Genomic DNA, 19,234 nt, shown 5'->3' on the forward strand with positions numbered 1-19,234 from the left:
AGCCAAATATATACTAAAGTTTTGTAATAAAAATAAGAGGGAAGGGGCTAGAAGAGGCAGTCAAATCAACAGCTTTAGGTGGACACCACGCAGGGTCCCTTAGTCCCTGCCTAGGGACAGGGTGGTGGTGGTGTAAACAGTCCAATAAATGGTCACAGATGCTTTAGGGAGGGAACTGTCATCATCCAGGGATCCTGAGGGGACAGGCTTCCCCATCATCCATGCATTAGACCTTCCCTGTCCACCCTGCGGCTCCAGGGACCATTCTCAGCCTGTCCTGTGATCCAGGCACTGTCCTAGACTCACTGGGCCCTCACAGCACCCCGTAAGGCACTGTAGGTATTGGTGGCCCATTTTACCGCAGAAAGGCCCAGGACTTGTCCGGCAGCCCTGGTGAGTGACTGACCCGGCATTCGAATCTCAGTGTGGCCCTCGGATTCTCCTTCACTGATCTGTGCTGCCCCTTGGGGTGGTCGGAGAACTTATGAGCTCTGAATGCAGGAGTGGACTGTGGTGTCCCCAGGTTCACAGGCCCAGCCTCTCCTTTCTCTGATCAGAATGGTCGTCACAGGGAAATGTAAAAGCTGTGTGTGTGTGTGTGTGTGTGTGTGTGTGTCAGGTCTGGGGGTTGGGGGCTAAATATGGAGAATGGGGTGTGACTATTGGGTACAGGGTTTCTTTTGGGGGGGGAGAGTGATGAAAATATTCTGGAATTAAATAGTGGTTATGGTTTCACAATTCTGTGAATACACTAAACACCTGAACCGTACGTTTTCAAAGGGTGAACTTTATGATATGTGACTTACATCTCAATGTGAAAACACACCAATATTGACCTATATGCTGGGCCCAGGTTCCCTACAGTGGCGCAGGGAAGGGTGTGTGCTCTTGGGCAAGCTGCTCACCTCTGCGGTGTCGGTGTTCTTATGCTGAAACAGGACACCATCACCTCCCAGAGTCCTTCTCCGAGTCCTCCCCTCGCCGGCTCCCGGCTCCCGAAGGAGGCGGTTGGTTTTGCTTACCATTCCCGTGGGACAGCCCCTCCATTAAAACCGCCCCTTCCAGAGACTGGGCTCCCGGGTGGAGGACAGCGGGCTCTGCCAAGCCATTTCCAGTGTTTACTTGAAATAGAAATCAAATCGGCAGTGGCTTCTTCTAAATCTTGTAGTTAATGGAAGTGTCACGGGGCTTCTAAGCTCAAAGCTCTCGTGTAGCACGTGTTTATTTTTCGGACGGACACTTTCTTCTCTGTTTCTTTCTCCCACTTCCCTCCTCTTCTCTGTCTCCCTCTCTTCCTTTTTAAGGCAAAGGAGGAGGAACGCTGGGGGCCAGCAGGGTGGGCTCTGCGGTCTGCAAACCCAGGGTGGCGTCAGAGCTGTTGTTTACAAACTTCCTGGGACCCTGCAGACCATACTTCAGTGCTCTGTCCTCTGGACTGGGACCAGCACCGGGACCAGGACCAGGACCGCGCCGGGGAGGCCTGGGCTGGGAGGCCAGACAGACGCGCCCGCCCTCTCTCTGTTCTGCTCTAATGTCTGCGCCAGAGCAGCCAGCGCCCGGCTGGCCTCTGCCCTGGGCGTCTGCCCTCCTGGTGGCCGTCTCATTCCCTGTGCGGCTGGAGGAGACTGTGTCCCCAATACGTTTTTTTGGTTTTTTTTCTTTAACTTGTAACTCCATCTGAAGCCAAAGCCATTATTTTGGTTTGCATTAATATTGAGTGTCCAGTTTTTACAAAGGCTTAAAGCTCAAATACATGTGTGTTTTCTGACCATGGTTTTCCCTACTTACTAAGCATTGACCAAGTTCTCACAACTGGAGAGATAAGATGACAGTTATAGCTTCTGCTCTTCATAAGCTGGCCATCTAGTGAGAGGTTGTCGGTAGCACTGACCATTCCCTCTCAGAGCCCGAGTACCCTGGGAGAAGGACAGAGGGCCAGGTGTTAGACCATAATGAGCCTGTGGGGACAGTGGCCCAGACAAGAGCACCCTCTGTGCCCGGCACTGCCCTGAGCTCACATCTATGTTGTCTCCTGGATCCTCACTCTTGCTCTCAGGAGTAGGTGTTACCCCCATTTTACAGATCTCTGCCTGTAAACCAAGGTTGAGAGAAGGTGTCCTGCGGCCGAGGCTACGCAGCAAGTAACGGAGGAGCCACTGATGCTCACAATCGCTGCACTATGGTCAGAGGAGCCACTGGGAAGAAGGTGGTGACCAGTCACTGGGTAGAAGGAGGAGGGACAAAAATGGGGGAGACACCAGGGTTGCAGCGGTAATCATGAGCCTTTCAGAATTCAGAAAGGGGCGTGTGGATCATCCTCTTTTCTTCCAAAGCAATGGTGGGACGGTGGGATAGACTTACTGATATGGACACAGGATCGGGTGTGAGGGGCGGGGGGGAGTAGAAGCTGCAACACAACAGCATTGAATTAAATAAGAATTTTCTAGCAGTCCGAGCCACCCATGGGCCCTCTTAGGAGGAAGTGAGTGCGTGTTCAGTGGGACTGTGCCCTCAGATAGCTACGTTAGGGTGTTGTGCGGAGTGCCAGAGCCCCGATCAGAGAGGCTGTATGTACTGGGTGGGAGTGGGGGGAGAACAGGTGACACAAGGGCAGCAGATTAAAGATGGGCAGTGAGTGCACGAGTGTGATCGGAGGCTGTGTGGGTTCTGCAGTCCTTCCAGCCTTGGCTGTATTAATACACGGTGTGTTCTGCTCGTGTACTTGGGGGCAGGGGTAGGGGAGGTGTTATCTGTGCGTGTTTGAATCAAGCCCTAGGATGGAGACGTTAGCTTCTGAACCTTAGCCAAGAAGGTTAAAAGGTTTTGATTCTTCTTCACCTTAGCCATCTGGCAGGCGGCTCGAGGGGTGGACGGTTAGATCTCCGAGGTGACATATTGCTTCCGCCTGGGTATAATTTGGGGCATGCTGACTGGTCAGTGATTCGGGTAATGAGACATGCTGGGGAGTGAGAGACCACTTTTTTGTGCACCGCACTCACCCAGCCTCCACCTGGCAGGCACGACCCCCCACAGGGGCATCCTCTGCACAGCAGAGGTGGCAGTTTTGAGAGCTAGAACCAGAACGGAGGCCACCCAAGCAGGAGAAACACCCCCTGGAAAGTAAGGTTAATCTGCCCAAGGCAGAAGAGTGTGTGTGAGTGTGTGTGTGTGAGTGAGTGTGTGTGTGAGTGTGTGTGTGTGTGTGTGAAAGAGTTATGAGTGTGTGTGTGTGTGTGAGTGTGCGTGCGTGTGTGTGAGTGTGCGTGCGTGTATGTGAGAGTTATGAGTGTGTGTGTATGTGTGTGTGAGTGTGAGTGTGTATGAGTGTGTGTGTATGTGAGTGTGTGTGTGTGTGTATGAGTGTTTGTGTGTATGTGAATGTTGCACTGGCAGCAGCCTCTGCTTACAGTGGTGGTTGTGGGGGGAATGTAAATAGAACGGGGTGCTTCAAATGAAGAAGTGAGAAAAGGACGAGGGAGCGGAGGGTTTCGCAGTGGCAGCGTGCCTTCCCCTCTGTCAGTGCAGCTCAGATCCGAGGAAGATGCGGCCCAGCTGTCTGGGAAGGACATGCCCTGTCTGCTCTCGTCTGGCCTGCTGCCCGCGGCCTTCGATCGGGGAGGGGGCCGGGGAGGGGGCGGGAAGGGGCTCTGCCCCAACAGGCTGATTCAGTGTTTCCACTGGGTCCCAGCGCGGTCTTGGTGGGCAGATCGCACGCGGCCTCGTAAACTCACTCTCTGCTTGTCCGTGTGACATTTACAGCCCTATGGGGAGCAGGCTTTTTAATGAGCCTAATTTGAGACTATAAGTAGGAGTTTGTAAAACAAACAGCGAGGGAATCCGGCCAAAGCCCAGAGTTGCCGTTGAAGCACACGGGGTCACATCCAGCTCCGCAGGCAGACCCAGGCCCCGGGCCCAGGCAGCGGGACAGAGAAGCCTGCCCTCTGGGGCCCGTGGAGCCTGAACCAGAGACCTTCCTGTTTGGGTTGTGGAAAGCCCTGGAGGGGCCTGGCTTTTGCCTGGTGGAAAGGACTTCTCCCCAAGCCCTCTGAGATGGAGAGGCTGTAATCCAGACACCTGTGAGAAACCCCCACATCTTCCTGCAGCTCTGATTCCATTCTGGGGAGACCTGGTTTTCAAATTAAGAATGAGACGAGGATACTGCTGTTACAGGGCCTTGTTAAGGTCACCTCTCTAGCAGGCCCAGGTGGAAGATGGGGTTCCTCACCTCCCACACGATGCTTAGGGCTTGCTTTGAGGGGTGGGATGGGAGGGTGGGCTCTGTAACCTACCCTCTCATCCCATTGTCCATAAACTAGGTTGCACCGCGGTAAGGGTGCCTGGGGAAGGTGGTTCATATCACGTAACCTTCCCGACAGGAGGAGAAGGAATGGCACTGGATAGGTCACTGAGTGCGTCAGCACAGTTTCAAGCTTCCAGTGACTTTTCGTATATCTTAGCAGAGAAAGGTCATGGTGTCCTTCGAGATCCTGGGAATGACGCAGCGAGGTTCAGAATGTCCCCATCCTGGGAACGAGTGTACTGCAGGCACCTCCTTTCTGTCAATGAGCCTCCTTCTCCCCTTCAACTCCCTCCCGTGCTGCGTGATGTCGCTCAGCCATGAGATGCCCAGGAGACTGTTGGCATCTTGTAATCTGCGAGGTCCCGCTGGGGTTCTCGGAGGAAGCAGGGCTTTCTGACACATCCTTTTCCTTTCCCTCCCTTGTCCATGAAGCAAGCCCTCTCTTTAGACTCCTTCCAAACTTCTAGTACCTTCTGCAGGCCCCTCCTCCAGCACTGGGCAAGGTTGCGTTTTAATTCGTTGTGTGTTTTTCCTCCCCTCTGAGCAGGCTCCTGGGTCTTACCTCTGCATCCCTAGCTCCGCGCTCCGTGTAACGAGTGAGCGTGTGACAAACCCTCGGCTAAGGGAACGAATGATGGGAATTGCAGCGAGAACATTCCCGGAGCCTACTCAGAGACATGTTGCGAGTTTGACGCCATCAGTCAACCTTGACACAGAGAGTCCCAGGCCTTGGAGGATGTGTTCTCTGTCTCGGGTTTGCTGACTGCCTGCAGGCCGCCCGCTCTGTGCGGCAGGCGGGTATGCGCGGGTGCGCACCATGTGAGTTACGAAAGGGTGATGCCACTTCTGGGCCCTGGTGTCTCCGGCGCACTCAGTGCTGGGGCGTCTATTCTGGCCCAGAACTCAAGGTACGAGTTGTACAACCCCCCCCCCCCCTTCCTGGGTGAGTTCCCTCTTGGAGCCCGATAGATGGAAATCTACTGACGGCCTCAAGTTGATCCAGGAACATCACCAGTTTGAAAGGTGGTCAAACATGGCTTCCGCTTATTTAGGCTTAACAATGATCTCTTAATGAGTTTTTGTTCCGAAACGTATCATCTGCTACTTCTGTCTCTGATGTGTAAGTGCTTAGAGCTTAGCGAACAGGAATGAGCAGCGTTATTGAAGTGAGAGCCCAGGCGGCGGCCTGGGTAGATTTGGGGCTGTGAGATCCACAGCAAAGAAGGAGGTGTAACCGCCTCCGTGGGCTCTGTCACCTACCCTCCCACCCCCTTCCCACAGGGCTGCCTGGCTTCTCTGTCTAAACGTATGCACGGCCCTGCCTCTCAGCTGCTTAAGCCCCTACTGGGGGTCCTCATTGCCCTCAGAACAGAGTCCCAGGCCTTAGACTGTGTGACTGGCACCGTCCACCCTGGTCCCTCCCCGAAGGCCTGTCAGGCTCCACCCATCACTCATAGCCTCTCCTCTCAGTCCCTGCAGGAACCTTTCTTGGACACTAAGCCCAGGTGGTCTGGCTTAGAGATCCTTCCCCTTGTACTGACCCTGTCGTAGTCCGTGCAATATTGAGTTGGCTGGTGTGCCGTCTGTCATGAGATTGCAGACATCACTTTTATGTCCCCAGAGCACAGCCACTTCTGGTACATTATTAGGTCATCAAAATAAACAGTTATTGAGTAAATGAGTGAGTGAATGACTGCAGAATAAATGGCCCATCTGTGCTGAGTAAAGCGTGGTTCTTTTTTTTTTTTTTTTTTTAACTGATTTCAGAGACGAAAGGAGAGGGAGAGAGGGATAGAAACATTAATGATAAGAGAGAACCACTGATCGGCCGCCTCCTGCATGCACCCAACTGGAGACCAAGCCTGCAACCCGGGCATGCGCCCCTGAGTGGAATTGAACCCGGGACCCTTCCGTCTGCAGGCTGACGCTCTGTCCACTGAGCCAAACCAGCCAGGGCAAGCATGATTCTTTACCAGCATAGACCACAGTGGCCTTTAGGAAAATAAGAGGGTAGCTTGGCCTGGGTCCATCTCCCCCTCCTGATGCTAATACGTAATGAATATAGGGTACCAGTGGCTGAATCCCACAGCCACTGGCCCCAGGACTTAGCACGGCCATTTAAAGGACAGTTCCATTCACTCCATGCTCTCTGGGTGTCGGGTATTTTGCCAAATGCTTACTTTTAATTCTCAGTCCTCTAAATCAGGAGCTATTATTAGGCACAAAGACACAGACGAGCGGATTTTGGCTCAGAGGGGGTAAGAAACTCGTCCAAGGTCTCACAGCTCGTAAGAGGCAAAGCTGCGTGTTGAGCCCTCACCCCTCTGACTCATGCTGTTAAATCGTCTGATGGTCAGAGCCCTTTGAGATGGAAACCAAAGCCGTCGGAAACAGGTTCCGTTTGCAGAAGGGCTCCAGCGCTGTGCAGTTCTGACTAACGCATTTGTGCTCTGTTAATATACACCTTGGCCATCTGCCCCAGACCTTGTGGCACTTGTATCTTTTTCAAGTAAAAAACCCCAAGGAGTTTCTTGTGCTCATTGTGGGTGCCTGTGCTCAATGACTCCTCTCCAGCCCGCTGGGCTGACAGTTGGCCCACTACTCAGTTTTTCCTGCCGGCAGCCCTGCTCCCTCGCCTGGGGTGCAGCCCAGGAGTCACTCCCAGCACGAGCCTGGCTTCCTCTCCCACCTCCCGGCCCACCTGTACTCCCTCTCCAGTGTTGGCTGTGGGAGGCTCCTTTTCTGCGCCTGGTGATTCTGGCTGTGTGGCGTGAGAACTTCCCCCCGCCCTACCTGTTCTCAGATCCCAGCACGTGGCAGGGGTCGGAGGTGCAGGTGGCCGCGTGGCTGCGTCATGATCACACGGTCTCAGTGCAGTGAGCACACAGCTGGGCCCGGAGGTGGCAAGATGCCACGGGAAATCCCACTGCTGATGCAGCCCCGAGCCAGCCTGAGTCAGCCCCACCTGCCAGGTGAAGGGCTGCCTCTCAGAAGGGCCAGTTCTTGGCATGAGGGATGTGGACAAAATCTCACCTCCTGGTTAGCAATGTAGAATGGTGTCTGCCCAGGTTTCTTCCAAAAGAATTACCCTTATCCCTTATTTTTTTAGTAGTATTTCTATAAAACAATCAGATTTTCCTTATTTGCTTCCATGAGCCTGCAGTAGTTGTAACAATGCTTTTAGTTGTATTAAAACACATTTTTCATTTGTATTGAGACATAGTTGACATAGAGCACTGTAGAAGTTCAAGGTGGACAGCATAAGAACTTGACTTTCATAAATCATTATTTAATCAGTAGAAAACAGGATGAATAATAATGGAGGGAAAAACTCATCTAAAATTCTCCTATGAGAAATAACTATCTTTTATGTTCGATGGATTCCCATTCTGGGCTCTTCACAAGTAAGATTATAGTGTGTGTGTTTTTAACATTCCCTTTTTTATATATATATAAATTTAATTTCCAGCCCTAACCAGTTTGGCTCAGTGGATAGACCATCGGCCTGCAGACTCAAGGGTCGTGGGTTCGATTCCTGTCAAGGGCATGTACCTTGATTGCGGGCACATCCCCAGTGGGGAGTGTGCAGGAGGCAGCTGATCGATGTTTCTCTCTCATCGATGTTTCTAACTCTCTATCCCTCTCCCTTCCTCTCTGTAAGAAATCAATAAAATATATATTTTTTTAAAAATTTAATTTCCAGTAACTAATTATCTGCCATACTAGAAATTGTGGACATTCCTTCGCTCTGAAGAAACATCCTATCACTCTCTTCTTCCTCTAAATACATCATTCCCATCCCCCATTTCCCTTACCGTATTCACTTTTACTACACCAATATAGCTCATTCACTTACAGAGGTTAGGAAGCACAGTAGTTCAAAACCTTTTTATAATGCTGGCACCGAGGGAACCACTCTTACCTTGTGGCAGTGTGCATTGGTGGGGAAAAGCCCGGTATTTTAGGGTGATGACTTTACTCATCTGTCTCCATCCTCACATCTTCCATTTACTGTGTGTGTGTGTGTGTGTGTGTGTGTGTGTGTGTGTGTTTTGAATGTGTTGCCTTTATACCATAGTGGCTCAAGGTTGCCCTTGGCTCACAGGAATCACTGTGAACACGGGCGCGCACACGCGCGCGCACACACACACACACACACACACACACAAGTTGAGGATGACATTTGACAAAGGACCGTAGTCACGTTGTAGATTTTTCTTCTTTTAAGAGGCAGCAGTTCTAAGACGCTCACTTCCTGGGTCACTCAAATCCCTGATGTGTTACAGCTAAACTTTGGAAAGAGGCCACCAGAATCTCTTAAAAAGTGTCCTAAGCCCCTTGGAGATCTTTTCCCGCAGGAAAGAGCTCAGTAGCTGGCCACGAGCTTCCTGCTCCTCGCTGCCCAATGTGGTGACTGTGGCTGGTTTTCCCAGAGCTCACCTGTAGGTTTAATCCTGGCCTTGAGCTGCTCGGTTACTCCGGCTTCATTTTACTCTTGCAGGGGAGAAATGGCCGTGAGTACACTGTGTTTTATTCATATTTCTTTCTTCAGAAAAAAAAAAAAACTAAGCGGCAATCTGTGATCCCTACTAGTTTGTTCTACAGGCCCCACTATTCACCCTTGGGATCTATGACAGACTGACATGTACTTTAATTAAACAAATCACCAAAAGCCAAGGACCCAGTGTTTGTAGTGGGGATTCTGGAGTCACCGCCCCCCCCCCTGCTTTGTTGGGCTATTATACAGTGTTTCAGTGGCCCCCATCTGCCCTCTAAATCCTCACCCTGCTTGGAGCCCCTGGAGAATTGGGACAGCCAGCCCTGAGGTCGGAGGTCAGAGGAGCTGCCAGTTGGAGGGGAAAGAGGCAGCCCCAAGACCAGCTCCCCAAGCAGGTCCACCCCATCAGGCCTGAAACAGCCAAGGATTCGAAGGGAGGTGAGGTCCAGCCCAGTATCCGTGGTGAGGTTTGCCTTTCCCCACCTTTTTAGAGAGATTGGGGTGCTGGCAGGGAGCGTGTTGCCTTTTTGCTCGCCCTGGGTTCTCTGGCCCGGACTCCCTGGCAGTCACAGATGTGCATTGTTACTTACTGTTTCCTGGTGAGCGCTCGGCCCTGGGCCTGCCTTAACCGAAGACCACCTTTAGCGCGCGGTCTTTCTGATCGCTTGCCAGGGTGAGGTGTCACCCAGAGCTCGATTGTGTCTGCTTCCCATTTCCTGACCTTCAAGAAGGGGGAAGTGCAGTGCTCATCAGACTGGGGGTGGGGGTGGGGGTGAAGGAAGTGTTCTGTCCCTGGGCTCGAATAGGGGGAGCCCCATGGGAGAGGCAGTGTGGTGTAGTGGTTACCATTGTGGACCCAAGTCTCAGACAGGGTGGGTCTCACTCCCGCCTGCACCCTTTGCTAGCTTTGTGCCCTTAGCCCATCTAAACTTCAGCGGCCCTCGTTGGTAAATAGGGCAGTAATATACCACCTGCTAGCTAATAGTAATAGAACCACTGCTGGGGTCTTTGTGGCGGCTCAAATGCCAGTTCCTCCATTCCTGGCATAGAATACTACTAAGTGTGTGCTAACCCCTCTCCGTTCATTATGAACCCATAGTTAAAACCTGCTTCCAATCTCAATTTAGATCCCACCCTACCCACTCTTCTCCCTTCCTCGCAACATTTTCTCCTTACTTGAACTCTTGGGTCTCACTGTAGAGTGGTCCCATGCTCGATTATTCTTTATTTTTAATTTTTTAAATATATTTTTGTTGATTTCAGAGAGGAATGGAGAGGGAGAGACAGATAGAAACATCAATGATGACAGAGAATCATTGATTGACTACCTCCTGCACGCCCCACACTGGGGATCCAGCCCACAACCCAGGCATGTGCCCTGACTGGGAATTGAACCCTGACCTCCTGGTTCATAGGTCAACGCTCAACCACTGAGCCATGCCGGCTGTGCTCAGTTATTCTTGATGAATCATTTTTACATGGATGATTGACAGCTCACCAGTCAGGCATATTTCATTCCACGTCCAGGCTTTTCTTCTTATTTCCTTCATCTCCCCCTTGTCTCAACACCCTCCCCCCAACACACACACACATACACGTGCGCACACACACACACACACACACACCAACTTCTTTAGATTTGGACTCTCAGGAGAAATTCCATTCAGTGAGGTTGTTTTAGAATCAACAGCCCTTCTATTTCACTTGGGTCTCTCTGAATAATGTCTGCGCTTTAAGTTTTCAGCACTTTGTATGACTAACATACAACTGAGCATTAGACATACTATATATAAAATTGCAGATCAGAGAATGGAAACGCTTTTTTAAAAAAAAAATAAGAGTTGGATTGTGTGGGCTATTTGGAAGCCGTTCAGTGGGGCAATATAACTTTTATTTTCAGAAGCTTATGGATTGAACCCCGCCCAGGCTTCCAGTTCCTAAGAAAACTGCAGAAGAAGCCCCGCCAAGTTCCCTCACCAGGGCAATAAAGGAGTAATCCTCCGCATCCCGGTTTCATTCTAAGGAAGCAGGAGGCTGGCGTGGTCTTTGCTGTCCTCACAAATGAGGTTCCCTGAGCCGAGGGTGCTAGCCACACAGGCCTGCACAGGTAGCTGGGCCCACTGCAGTCACAGTGGCCCAAGAAGAACGTTCACAACTCTGGGGACAGAGCCGGTCATGGTATGTTGAGTTGAGGGGACAGTTATGTTACAGTCTTGATGGCTTTTGATGGCTGCTCAGAAAAGCTGAACTATAAATCGATCCAGTTTTCACACACACACACACGCGCACGAAATATTTTCTTTACATTTAAAATTGTGTGCGAGTAGGGGAGGGTGTTATAGCTGTGGGGGGGGGGGGAATTAAACCGTAGGAAATGGTAAAAACAAGATCTGGCCTATTCGTTCCTGTTGTTGACAGCTCAGAAGGTAAATGAAGGGGTGAAAGGGGGGCGGGCGTGGAGGGGTAGACGGTAGAGCACACAGAGGAGCCCGGGGAGTGGGGGGTCCCCAAGCTGCAGGAGGCTTGAGAAGCCATCGAGTCAGCCCCCAGGCTGCACAGAGGAGAGAAGGAAGCAGGCCTGTTGATAGGCCTTCGGGCTAAGCCCTGCTCCTGGAAAACCTTTGCACTCAAAGTCCGGTTTGTCAGCCCCGTGTGCAGCCCATCTGCTTCTGGCTGGGTGCTGGCTTGGAGAAGCCAGCGCCTCTACAAGCTGAAACCCAGGTTGAATTCCTGGTTGGCAACCACCAGCAAGAGGCGGGGTTTCCAGGGTTCTGCACAGCGGGTCCCCATCTAACTCACTGGCGCCCCCTCTGGGCGCTGGTGGAAAATCACGCATAATTGTTGCTTTTCCAAACCCAGAGCTGGAGCCCAGCCCAGGGGCCAAGGCTGGGAAAGCAGCGCTGAGAAACGCGGTCAGGTGTGCAGGTTCTCCACTCGACTGGCTTCCTGGGAGGTGCTGGGAATTTCCCCGTTTACTGGCAGAATGATTTTCATTTCTAAATTTCAGAGAAAGAAATGAGAGCGGCATCGCTTCACTGTGGAAGGGAGTTTAAGCTTCTTCCCAGGGGCAGTGGGGAAGGCCTGGAAGAGGGCAAGCTCCAGGGGAAGGTGCCCGGAGGGAGGAAAGGAGGGGAGGGGCAGGGGAGACTGGAGGCAGGAGGCAGGCGGGGGCTGCCCCAGCAGCCAGGGGGGCTGACGTGGCCGGACTGGGGCACAGCAGGGACAGGTACTTGGAATTTTAAGGGAGTAAAGGAGCAAGACTTTGTTGATGGGATGCGTGGGAGCAGGGAGGGAGTTGATAAGGATGATGACTCACAGGTCTGTCGTTGGACAACTGGGCAGCTGTGGCGCTGCACTCGCTGTACTCGGAGAGGCATGGGCCGAGGAGGAGGCAGCGCTTTGGGGAATGAGATAATGAGTTCCCAGATTCAAGGGTTGGGCAACCAGGCTGAGAAGAGCAAAGTGACGGAAGAGGATGGTTCTGTGTACACGTTGGGAAATGTGGAGGCTTTGCATGCAGTCAGGGCACCTAGGGTGGCACTGTTTCCACGGAAAGGCTGGGTCTGTGGGAGGAGGCACAGGTTGGCTGGGCACGCTCACTGCCTCACCCTCGGGGCTCCATCTCCCCATCCTGACCTGAGCGATGCGTGTGGGGTTCTCTGTAACTTACACAGCTCAACGGGGCTTGGTTGGGGGTGTCTGACTGATAAAGGGGTCGAGGGAAACATTCCAGCATGCTTTCTTTTTCATCATGACTAACTAAAATAAGCAGTTTTTTTCCTAGGGATTTTACTAAATAGAAAAAAAAAATGCCCTTCCTTTCTTTTCCTTTTCTTTTTTCTTGGAATCTCTTTTTACAGGGACTTCGCCCCGGGTCTGCATCACACAGCTGGGAATTTGTGTGGGGCAAGGAAGGCCTCGAGGTGTTAAGAGAATTTAAAGCAAATATTTTCCATTTCCAGTGAGAACTTCTGAGGAGCGGGCTTATGTGGGAGAGAGGAGAATTTCAATTGACGTAAAAAAACACTTTCTTAAGGAGCGGGTTTGGAAGACAAACTGTGGAACTGCTTGCAGAATGAACAGAAGCAGACAGCCTTCTCTCAAGTTTCAGGGGAGACCTCCAGGGACCTTGGCTGGAGGTGCCTGGGGACCCATTAGAAGGAAAGTCAGATTTCTGGGTCTTTGAAGTTATCAAACCAAGGCCCAAGCAGAACCCCTCTTTTTGCAGATATTCCAGTGCAGTTTAACTAAAGGACATGGGGAGTAGCACATCATTTTATTTCAGAAATCAGGAGATTGACATTTTAGCCCCAGGTCAGTTTCCGACCCTCCATAACTTAGGGCAAGTCACTTACCTTTGGGGAGCCTTGGATTTCTCACCTGTAAGATGGGTAGGATGGGTACCTCACAAAGTCTTGGGGGCTTCTATGTGATCATGCAAGTAAGTTATCACAGTGCCTGGCACAGAATCAGCCCTCACTAACAGTTATTGAAAACGAGACTGTTAACCATGATGGCTGCCCTACCAACCTCACCGGAGGAATACGTTACTCGAGGAACAAAGCACTTTGAGGAAGTGCTTTTAAGCCTCTTAAGAGCAAAAGGTACTATGTAAAAGCTGTGATGTTATCAATTATTAATAATCGGTTCATAATTACTTTTGCCACAGTATTAAGTGAAAATCCCCGTGGGTGGGTGATGACTGGGAACATGGGAACTATTATTAATGGAGCTGCCAGCTCCTGTTACTAGATCCATTGACAGAACATTTCTCTCTGGGAATCCTTTGACAAATCAGCTGACTTTCCTATTCCCTTGCTGTAAGCACTGCAAATGTGATCCACATGTCCCCTGTGTGGTTCCTGGAGATTAATAACAGAGAAGAGAGGAGGAGCCAGCCCGCCCGGGGACAGAGCCGTGTAGGAACCTTCCTGGTGTCCGGGCTGTCCGTGGGGTTAGCTCACGGTATGTGTGTGCGTGTTCTCGCTGGTTCACTTGTTTGAATGTTCCCAGCTTTTCCTAACGGGCACTCCACTGCCAGCAAGAGTTTCTGCTTTGGAACAGGGCAGGGGGATCCCAGTCATGCCCTCCTCCGCCTCCCACTGGAAACAGCTCTGAGGAAGTGCTTGGCCAAGTCAGTGAGCCGTGAGCCGGATGTGATGGGAGGGTCCGCTGCCATCAAAAGGGGCAAAGGGAGATGGGCAGTGCCTAGCGGCAGTGAGGCAGCAAGGAGGGCAGGGAGCCGGGTCAAGGGAAGGGCACGCTGGGAGGGCAGGGCTGACCGGCGGCTGAACCTAAGAGTGGTCAGGATCTGGGGGAGGGGGAAGCCTGCCATGTGCGTTTGACCCAGGAAAGGGACACACAGGGCTCAGCCCAGTAGGAGAGCTTGGGAGGTGTGCTCATTGGATCTGGGCTTTCAGAGGGTTGAGTTGCATGACCTAGAGTTGGTCAGACCCAGGTTCGAATCCCAGCTCTGCTACTTAGTTGACAAGTTGTTCAGTTCTCTGCACGTCCATCTCCCAGTGTGTAACATGGAGACAGCAGTGCCTACCCAGTTGAAAGAAAAATGAGAGAGTGTGAGCAAAGCCTGCATCCCCAGCACACAGAACACTTACTCTGAGCCACACGCTGTCCGAGGGTCGATGGGCAGCAACTCAGTTCCCCTTCAGGGCCGCACTGCAAGCTGCGCATGTTCCTCATCCCCAGTTAACACACGTGGGAGCGGTCGGAGGCACAGAGAAATGAGGTAACTTGCCCGCCATCAGGCCGCCCGGTTAAGTGACAGAGCCCGGCTCTGCGGCCCTGTCTCCACAGCGCCCCTGCACGCCCCGCGGCTGTCCTCATCCCCGTCCCGTTTCTGGGTTTAGGACAGGGAATTCTAACGCACATCTGGCCACTTCCCAGGGCCTCCAGTTATCTCTAGGAATTTGAAGACATTTCCTCAAAACTGATTAAATTCCTGTGGGTTTTTTCCTTAAAAAAAAAAAAAAAAAATCAGGGTGAGTGGACAATAAGGCATTGATCAAAGAAACAGCCGTCACTAAACGTTGGGAATGTCTGTGACCACATGCTCTGAAGAACCCACATGTAATTTTAAGCCGGGCTGATTTTGCTTGTCTGGTGCTTTCTAAGAAGCCACACAGTGAGTCGGAGAAATGTACTGCTGTCCCCCTGGGGGTCTGACGCTGACAGCTCGGCTCCTCGGCCGCTGAAGTGCTAATGAAAAACACTAATTGGGCTTGGCCATCGGCTGGGACGGGACGGGTCCCTTCTGGAGGGGAGCAGGCAGCATCTTTCTCTGTGGTTTCTCCCAGGGCCGCTGGTGGCTGGAAGAAGGAGGCGGGGGGCAGTACAGGAAGTGAGAGGCTGGGGCGGTGCCACCCGTTAGGCCGCCAGGTGGAGGTTGACCCTGACACAACCGTCCCCTGAGCTCCAGGAAGACAGAGCCAGGCCTCCTTGTCACCCCGGCACCCTGAAAGTCGCCCCGCGCCCGGGCTGGGCGAGGCACTCTGCAAATGTTCAGTGAGAGCAGAAGTGCAGGAGTGAATGAGTTCTTGTGTGGCCCACCAGCCTCCGTAGCCATTCCTTGTGCAGCTCCCTGTCTCCACTTGGCTCAGTGCCACCTGCGAGCCGGCCACTCCTCGCCCTGGCCCTGCAGCGCTGTCCACGGTGAGAGTCGGCCGTCCCCACGTGGAGCCTTGACCTCTGCCACTGACCCTGCTCTGCCGAGAGCTTCACTCTGCTTCCCCGAGGTGACCTTCTGTCTTGTCTCCCCACAGGTGTCCTCTCGCTGCCCGCGTACTTCAGCCCCTACAACGGCGGGTCCCTGGGCCAGGACGAGCGCGCCGATGCCTACGCACAGCTGGAGCTCCGGACCCTGGAGCAGTCCCTCCTGGCCACCTGCGTGGGGAGCATCTCCGAGCTGAGTACGTGGGGCACCCCCTCCAGCTGGCTCCCAGGGAGAAGGCGAGGATGAGGCTGGCTTCTGGGTTCCGGCCTCCTCTGCCTCACGCTTCTTGCCTTCCCTGGAAGCTCGGCCCTCCCAGGCCAGAGGTTGCCCACTGGTGGCCCACGGTCCCATGTGGTTTGGCCGCATGGGGCCTTCATCGTACACAGATGTTCTGGGGACACTGGGCCCCCCTCCTGCGTGGCAGCGATGGGGAGGGGCTGTGGGCAGCTAAGCAGACATGTGCCCCTACATTGTCACGTACCTCGTTATTCTAGAGTTGGCCTGTTTCACTCATTTATTTTACCTGCCTGCCCCCAAAGTAGTGAATTTACCACCAGTATTGTTTTTAAAGGAAAGCACCCCTTAAACCTCAACATAGAAAAGGGAAAGTCAAAACAGAGCCGCTCTGGGTGAAGGAGGGCACCTCAGCCCTACAGCAGCCCTGGCTCCACAGGGCTCTGCGGTCAAGGTCACTACCCAAGTTATTTGAGAAATCAAACTGCACAATCTTCGTCCTTACTTCTCCCTCACTGTGTCCTGAGGCCACGACCACCCGGCGGCAGCCACACACCCAGGGGCCCTAGCGCACGGCTGGAGCAGATGGCGCTTCACTCAGCCTTTTCTATTTATAATTTCTTGGAGTTTTCTGGCCCCTGAACAGTGAATGGCAAACCTTTCTATTTCTTTAGGACGCAGCTTCCTCCCTTCTTTCTTCCTCCCCTTCCCAGGATAGGAAACAAAGGTGCCTGGCTCCAGGTCACAGAGCAGATCAGCACTTGGGGCCGGGAGGGAAAGCCAGGCGTCCGGCTCTGTCTCCTGGGGGATGGCAGGACGGCCACCTGGGTCCCCTGCCCCTCGAGGGACGTGCAGGAAGCGGGCTCGGTGTGTTTGGTAAACTCGCCCGCCCCGAGAACAGGGAGGGATGCACTCATCCTCAGACCATCGGAAGGCACCTTGATTTTATTTTGCATTTTGAACATTGAGTACCTACTGTGCGCAAGGCACCCCATGGGGCACCTCACTCACATGATCTCATTTACTCCTCAGAGCAGCTCGGCAAAGTGTGTCCCGGTGACAAAGGCTCAGAGGAGCAATGTGACTTCCCCCAAGTCAGGCAGCAAAAGGATCAGGGCGTGGGCTCGACTCCCGACACGCCTGCTGTTGGCAGAGTTCTTTCACGTGGGACTGTGGCTCCCTGGACGTGGCTAGCAGCTTTGCCGCCAGCACTCGGGCAGCTGACGCCGAGGCTGGGCCCCGAGCCTTTGTCCTTCCCTACGCGGCCTCTGTCCATTGCAGGCCAGGGGGCACTCAGAAACTTCCCTCAGGGGAAGGCTTGTCCTTGCTCCTCACTCCGGAGACAGAGTCCTACGGTCCTACCTTCTGAAACTTGCTCAGATCTTAGTTTTCCCCTTGCACCACCTCCACTGCTACCAACTCAGCCCCAGCCAGGGCCATTTAAAACACAAATTGGATTCTGTTACCCATCCGCTCAGCATCCCCTCCGTGCCCGCTATGGTTTCCAGGCTCACTCAGTGAAATCTGTATCCTCACTGTAGCCCACGATCGAGTATTTGATCTGGCTTTATCTGGATGACCGTGCTCAGCCTGATTCCCAGCCTCGTAGCCACGTACCTCGCACCCCGGGGCCTTTGCACTAGCTGTTCCCTGTGCCTGTGACCTTTCCCCCTTAATGCTCTGCAAGTCTCTGCCCAAATGGCACCTTATTAGGCCTTCCCTGAGCACCCTGCGTGGACGAGCACCCACTCTCATTCCTCTGTCTTTTCTCTTATGGCTTTGGTTTTTTCAAAGCCTTGATCGCCACTTGACATTTATCATCTATTCCCATGTAAATCGTTTGTCACCTTTCATCTGGCCTGTCAGCTTCATGAGAATAGAGACTCTGCTTTATCCCCTTCTGTCCTATAGCCCAGTGATCAGAACAGTACCAGATGCCAGGGGTGTGTGTGTGCGTGTGTGCGTGTGTGTGTGTATGTGTGTGCGCACGTGTGTGTGCATGTGCATTAGGAGTGGTCCACATCCTGGCCCCGCTACTCCTCAGGGCAAAGGGAAGAAGCAGCCCCGTAGCCTCTTTTCACCGAAAACCAAACAGTCCGTGTCGTGCACCGAGTTGCCCGCGCTCCCTCTCGCTCTGATACCAGGGATTTTGCTCATCCCGCTGTGAAGGAGGGAGGAGACAAGGTGGAGGCAGATATTGCAATTTCTCTCTCCGAGACTAAAGATCTTAATGAGGTTAGCGATACTTGGCACCGAGCACCTTGTACCTAAAACCTTACCCCAGGTTTAACAGGCATCAGCTCCCTGCACTTTGCCAAGCCCAGCCTGCCAGGTAGGTCAAGAAGTTTCTTTCTTGCATCAGGTCCAGCTGCATGGGAACTTGGGCACCTGTGTGTTCCTCTGTCCCTCTCTACCCATGAAAATGTCAATGGCGGGAAAATAAGACACAAACAAAACCAAACCCCTCTTTTTAAAGGCAGCCAGATGGAGGAGTCTGCTGCACTCCAGACTCTGTGCTGGCTTTATTGGTGTTATTGGATGGCACATAATGAGGGTGGGCAGCCCACAGTGAAACCTGCAGCACCTCTGATCAAGGCTCTCGTGATTAACGAGCAGCAAGGGCGGGCTTTTCACGCCCCGTGGGTGTTTTGGGCTTCAGACTGAGGTTTCATTGAGCTTAGGATCAAGTGATTCTCAAGTCCAAGAAGTTTCCAGAAGCAGCTCCGAGTGTCCAATCTGGGCCCAGGCTTCTCATACTAGCTGGGGGTTTCATCCACCCTGCCCCCTGTGCAGACTGAAGCTGTAATAAAACACAATAGAAATAAATGTCCAGGAAAGTAAACTAAAAGACATGTGAAACGCAAGCCAATTTTTTTTCTTATTATTAGATTAGATAGGCATTGCTATGGAGTTGTTGCTGTTTTTAAATTTCTGAAATTTCTAAAATTAACTTGTTGTGACCCAGTAACAGTCTGCAGACCACGCTCTAGGGGGCCGTGGCGCAGCGGCCGAGGGCAAGTGGCTGGAACACAGGGCCCCCAGTTCCAGGCCTGGCTGCTTCACAGGCTAGTTGTGCAACTGGGACAGATCATTTCACTTCTGTGAGCCTGTTTCCTCGTCTGTAAAACAGAAATGCCTCCCCTAAGGGGTGGTTGTAAAGACTGAATGAGATTTTCTCTCTCTTCATGTCTATCACGGAGCCTAGAAAATCTCAGGGGCCGGGAGGAAAAGCCCTCTGGGAGGACAGCCAACGCAAGCGCCTCTCTTTGGCCATAAATGAGGGGTGCAGAGCAGTGTGCGTTTTTAGATGCCTGATCGGGATTGTCTGGTTGTTGAGAGAGACTGATGACACGTAGCTGGGCTTGGAGCCAAGAAGTGCAGGGACCCCCATCTCCTGCTGCCTCCACGGCCTTCCCGAACCTTCCTGGCCTCCCTGTTCCAGTTAGGGAGCCCTTCCGAGCCGCTCCCATTT

General features: G+C 52.7%; 1 protein-coding gene across 1 annotated transcript in view; it reads left to right on the forward strand.

Moving 5' to 3' along the window:
- The window catches only part of LOC102773593 (ankyrin repeat and BTB/POZ domain-containing protein 2), a 156,347-nt gene that overhangs the window by 105,441 nt on the left and 31,672 nt on the right, over positions 1–19,234 (forward strand). Inside the window, exon 2 of the mRNA XM_015559017.1 lies at positions 15,578–15,724. Coding sequence (XP_015414503.1) covers positions 15,578–15,724 — 147 coding nt within the window. The remainder of the gene's footprint in view (positions 1–15,577; positions 15,725–19,234) is intronic.

This window comes from Myotis davidii, unplaced genomic scaffold, assembly GCF_000327345.1.
Source record: "Myotis davidii unplaced genomic scaffold, ASM32734v1 scaffold94, whole genome shotgun sequence".
NCBI lineage: Eukaryota > Metazoa > Chordata > Mammalia > Chiroptera > Vespertilionidae > Myotis > Myotis davidii.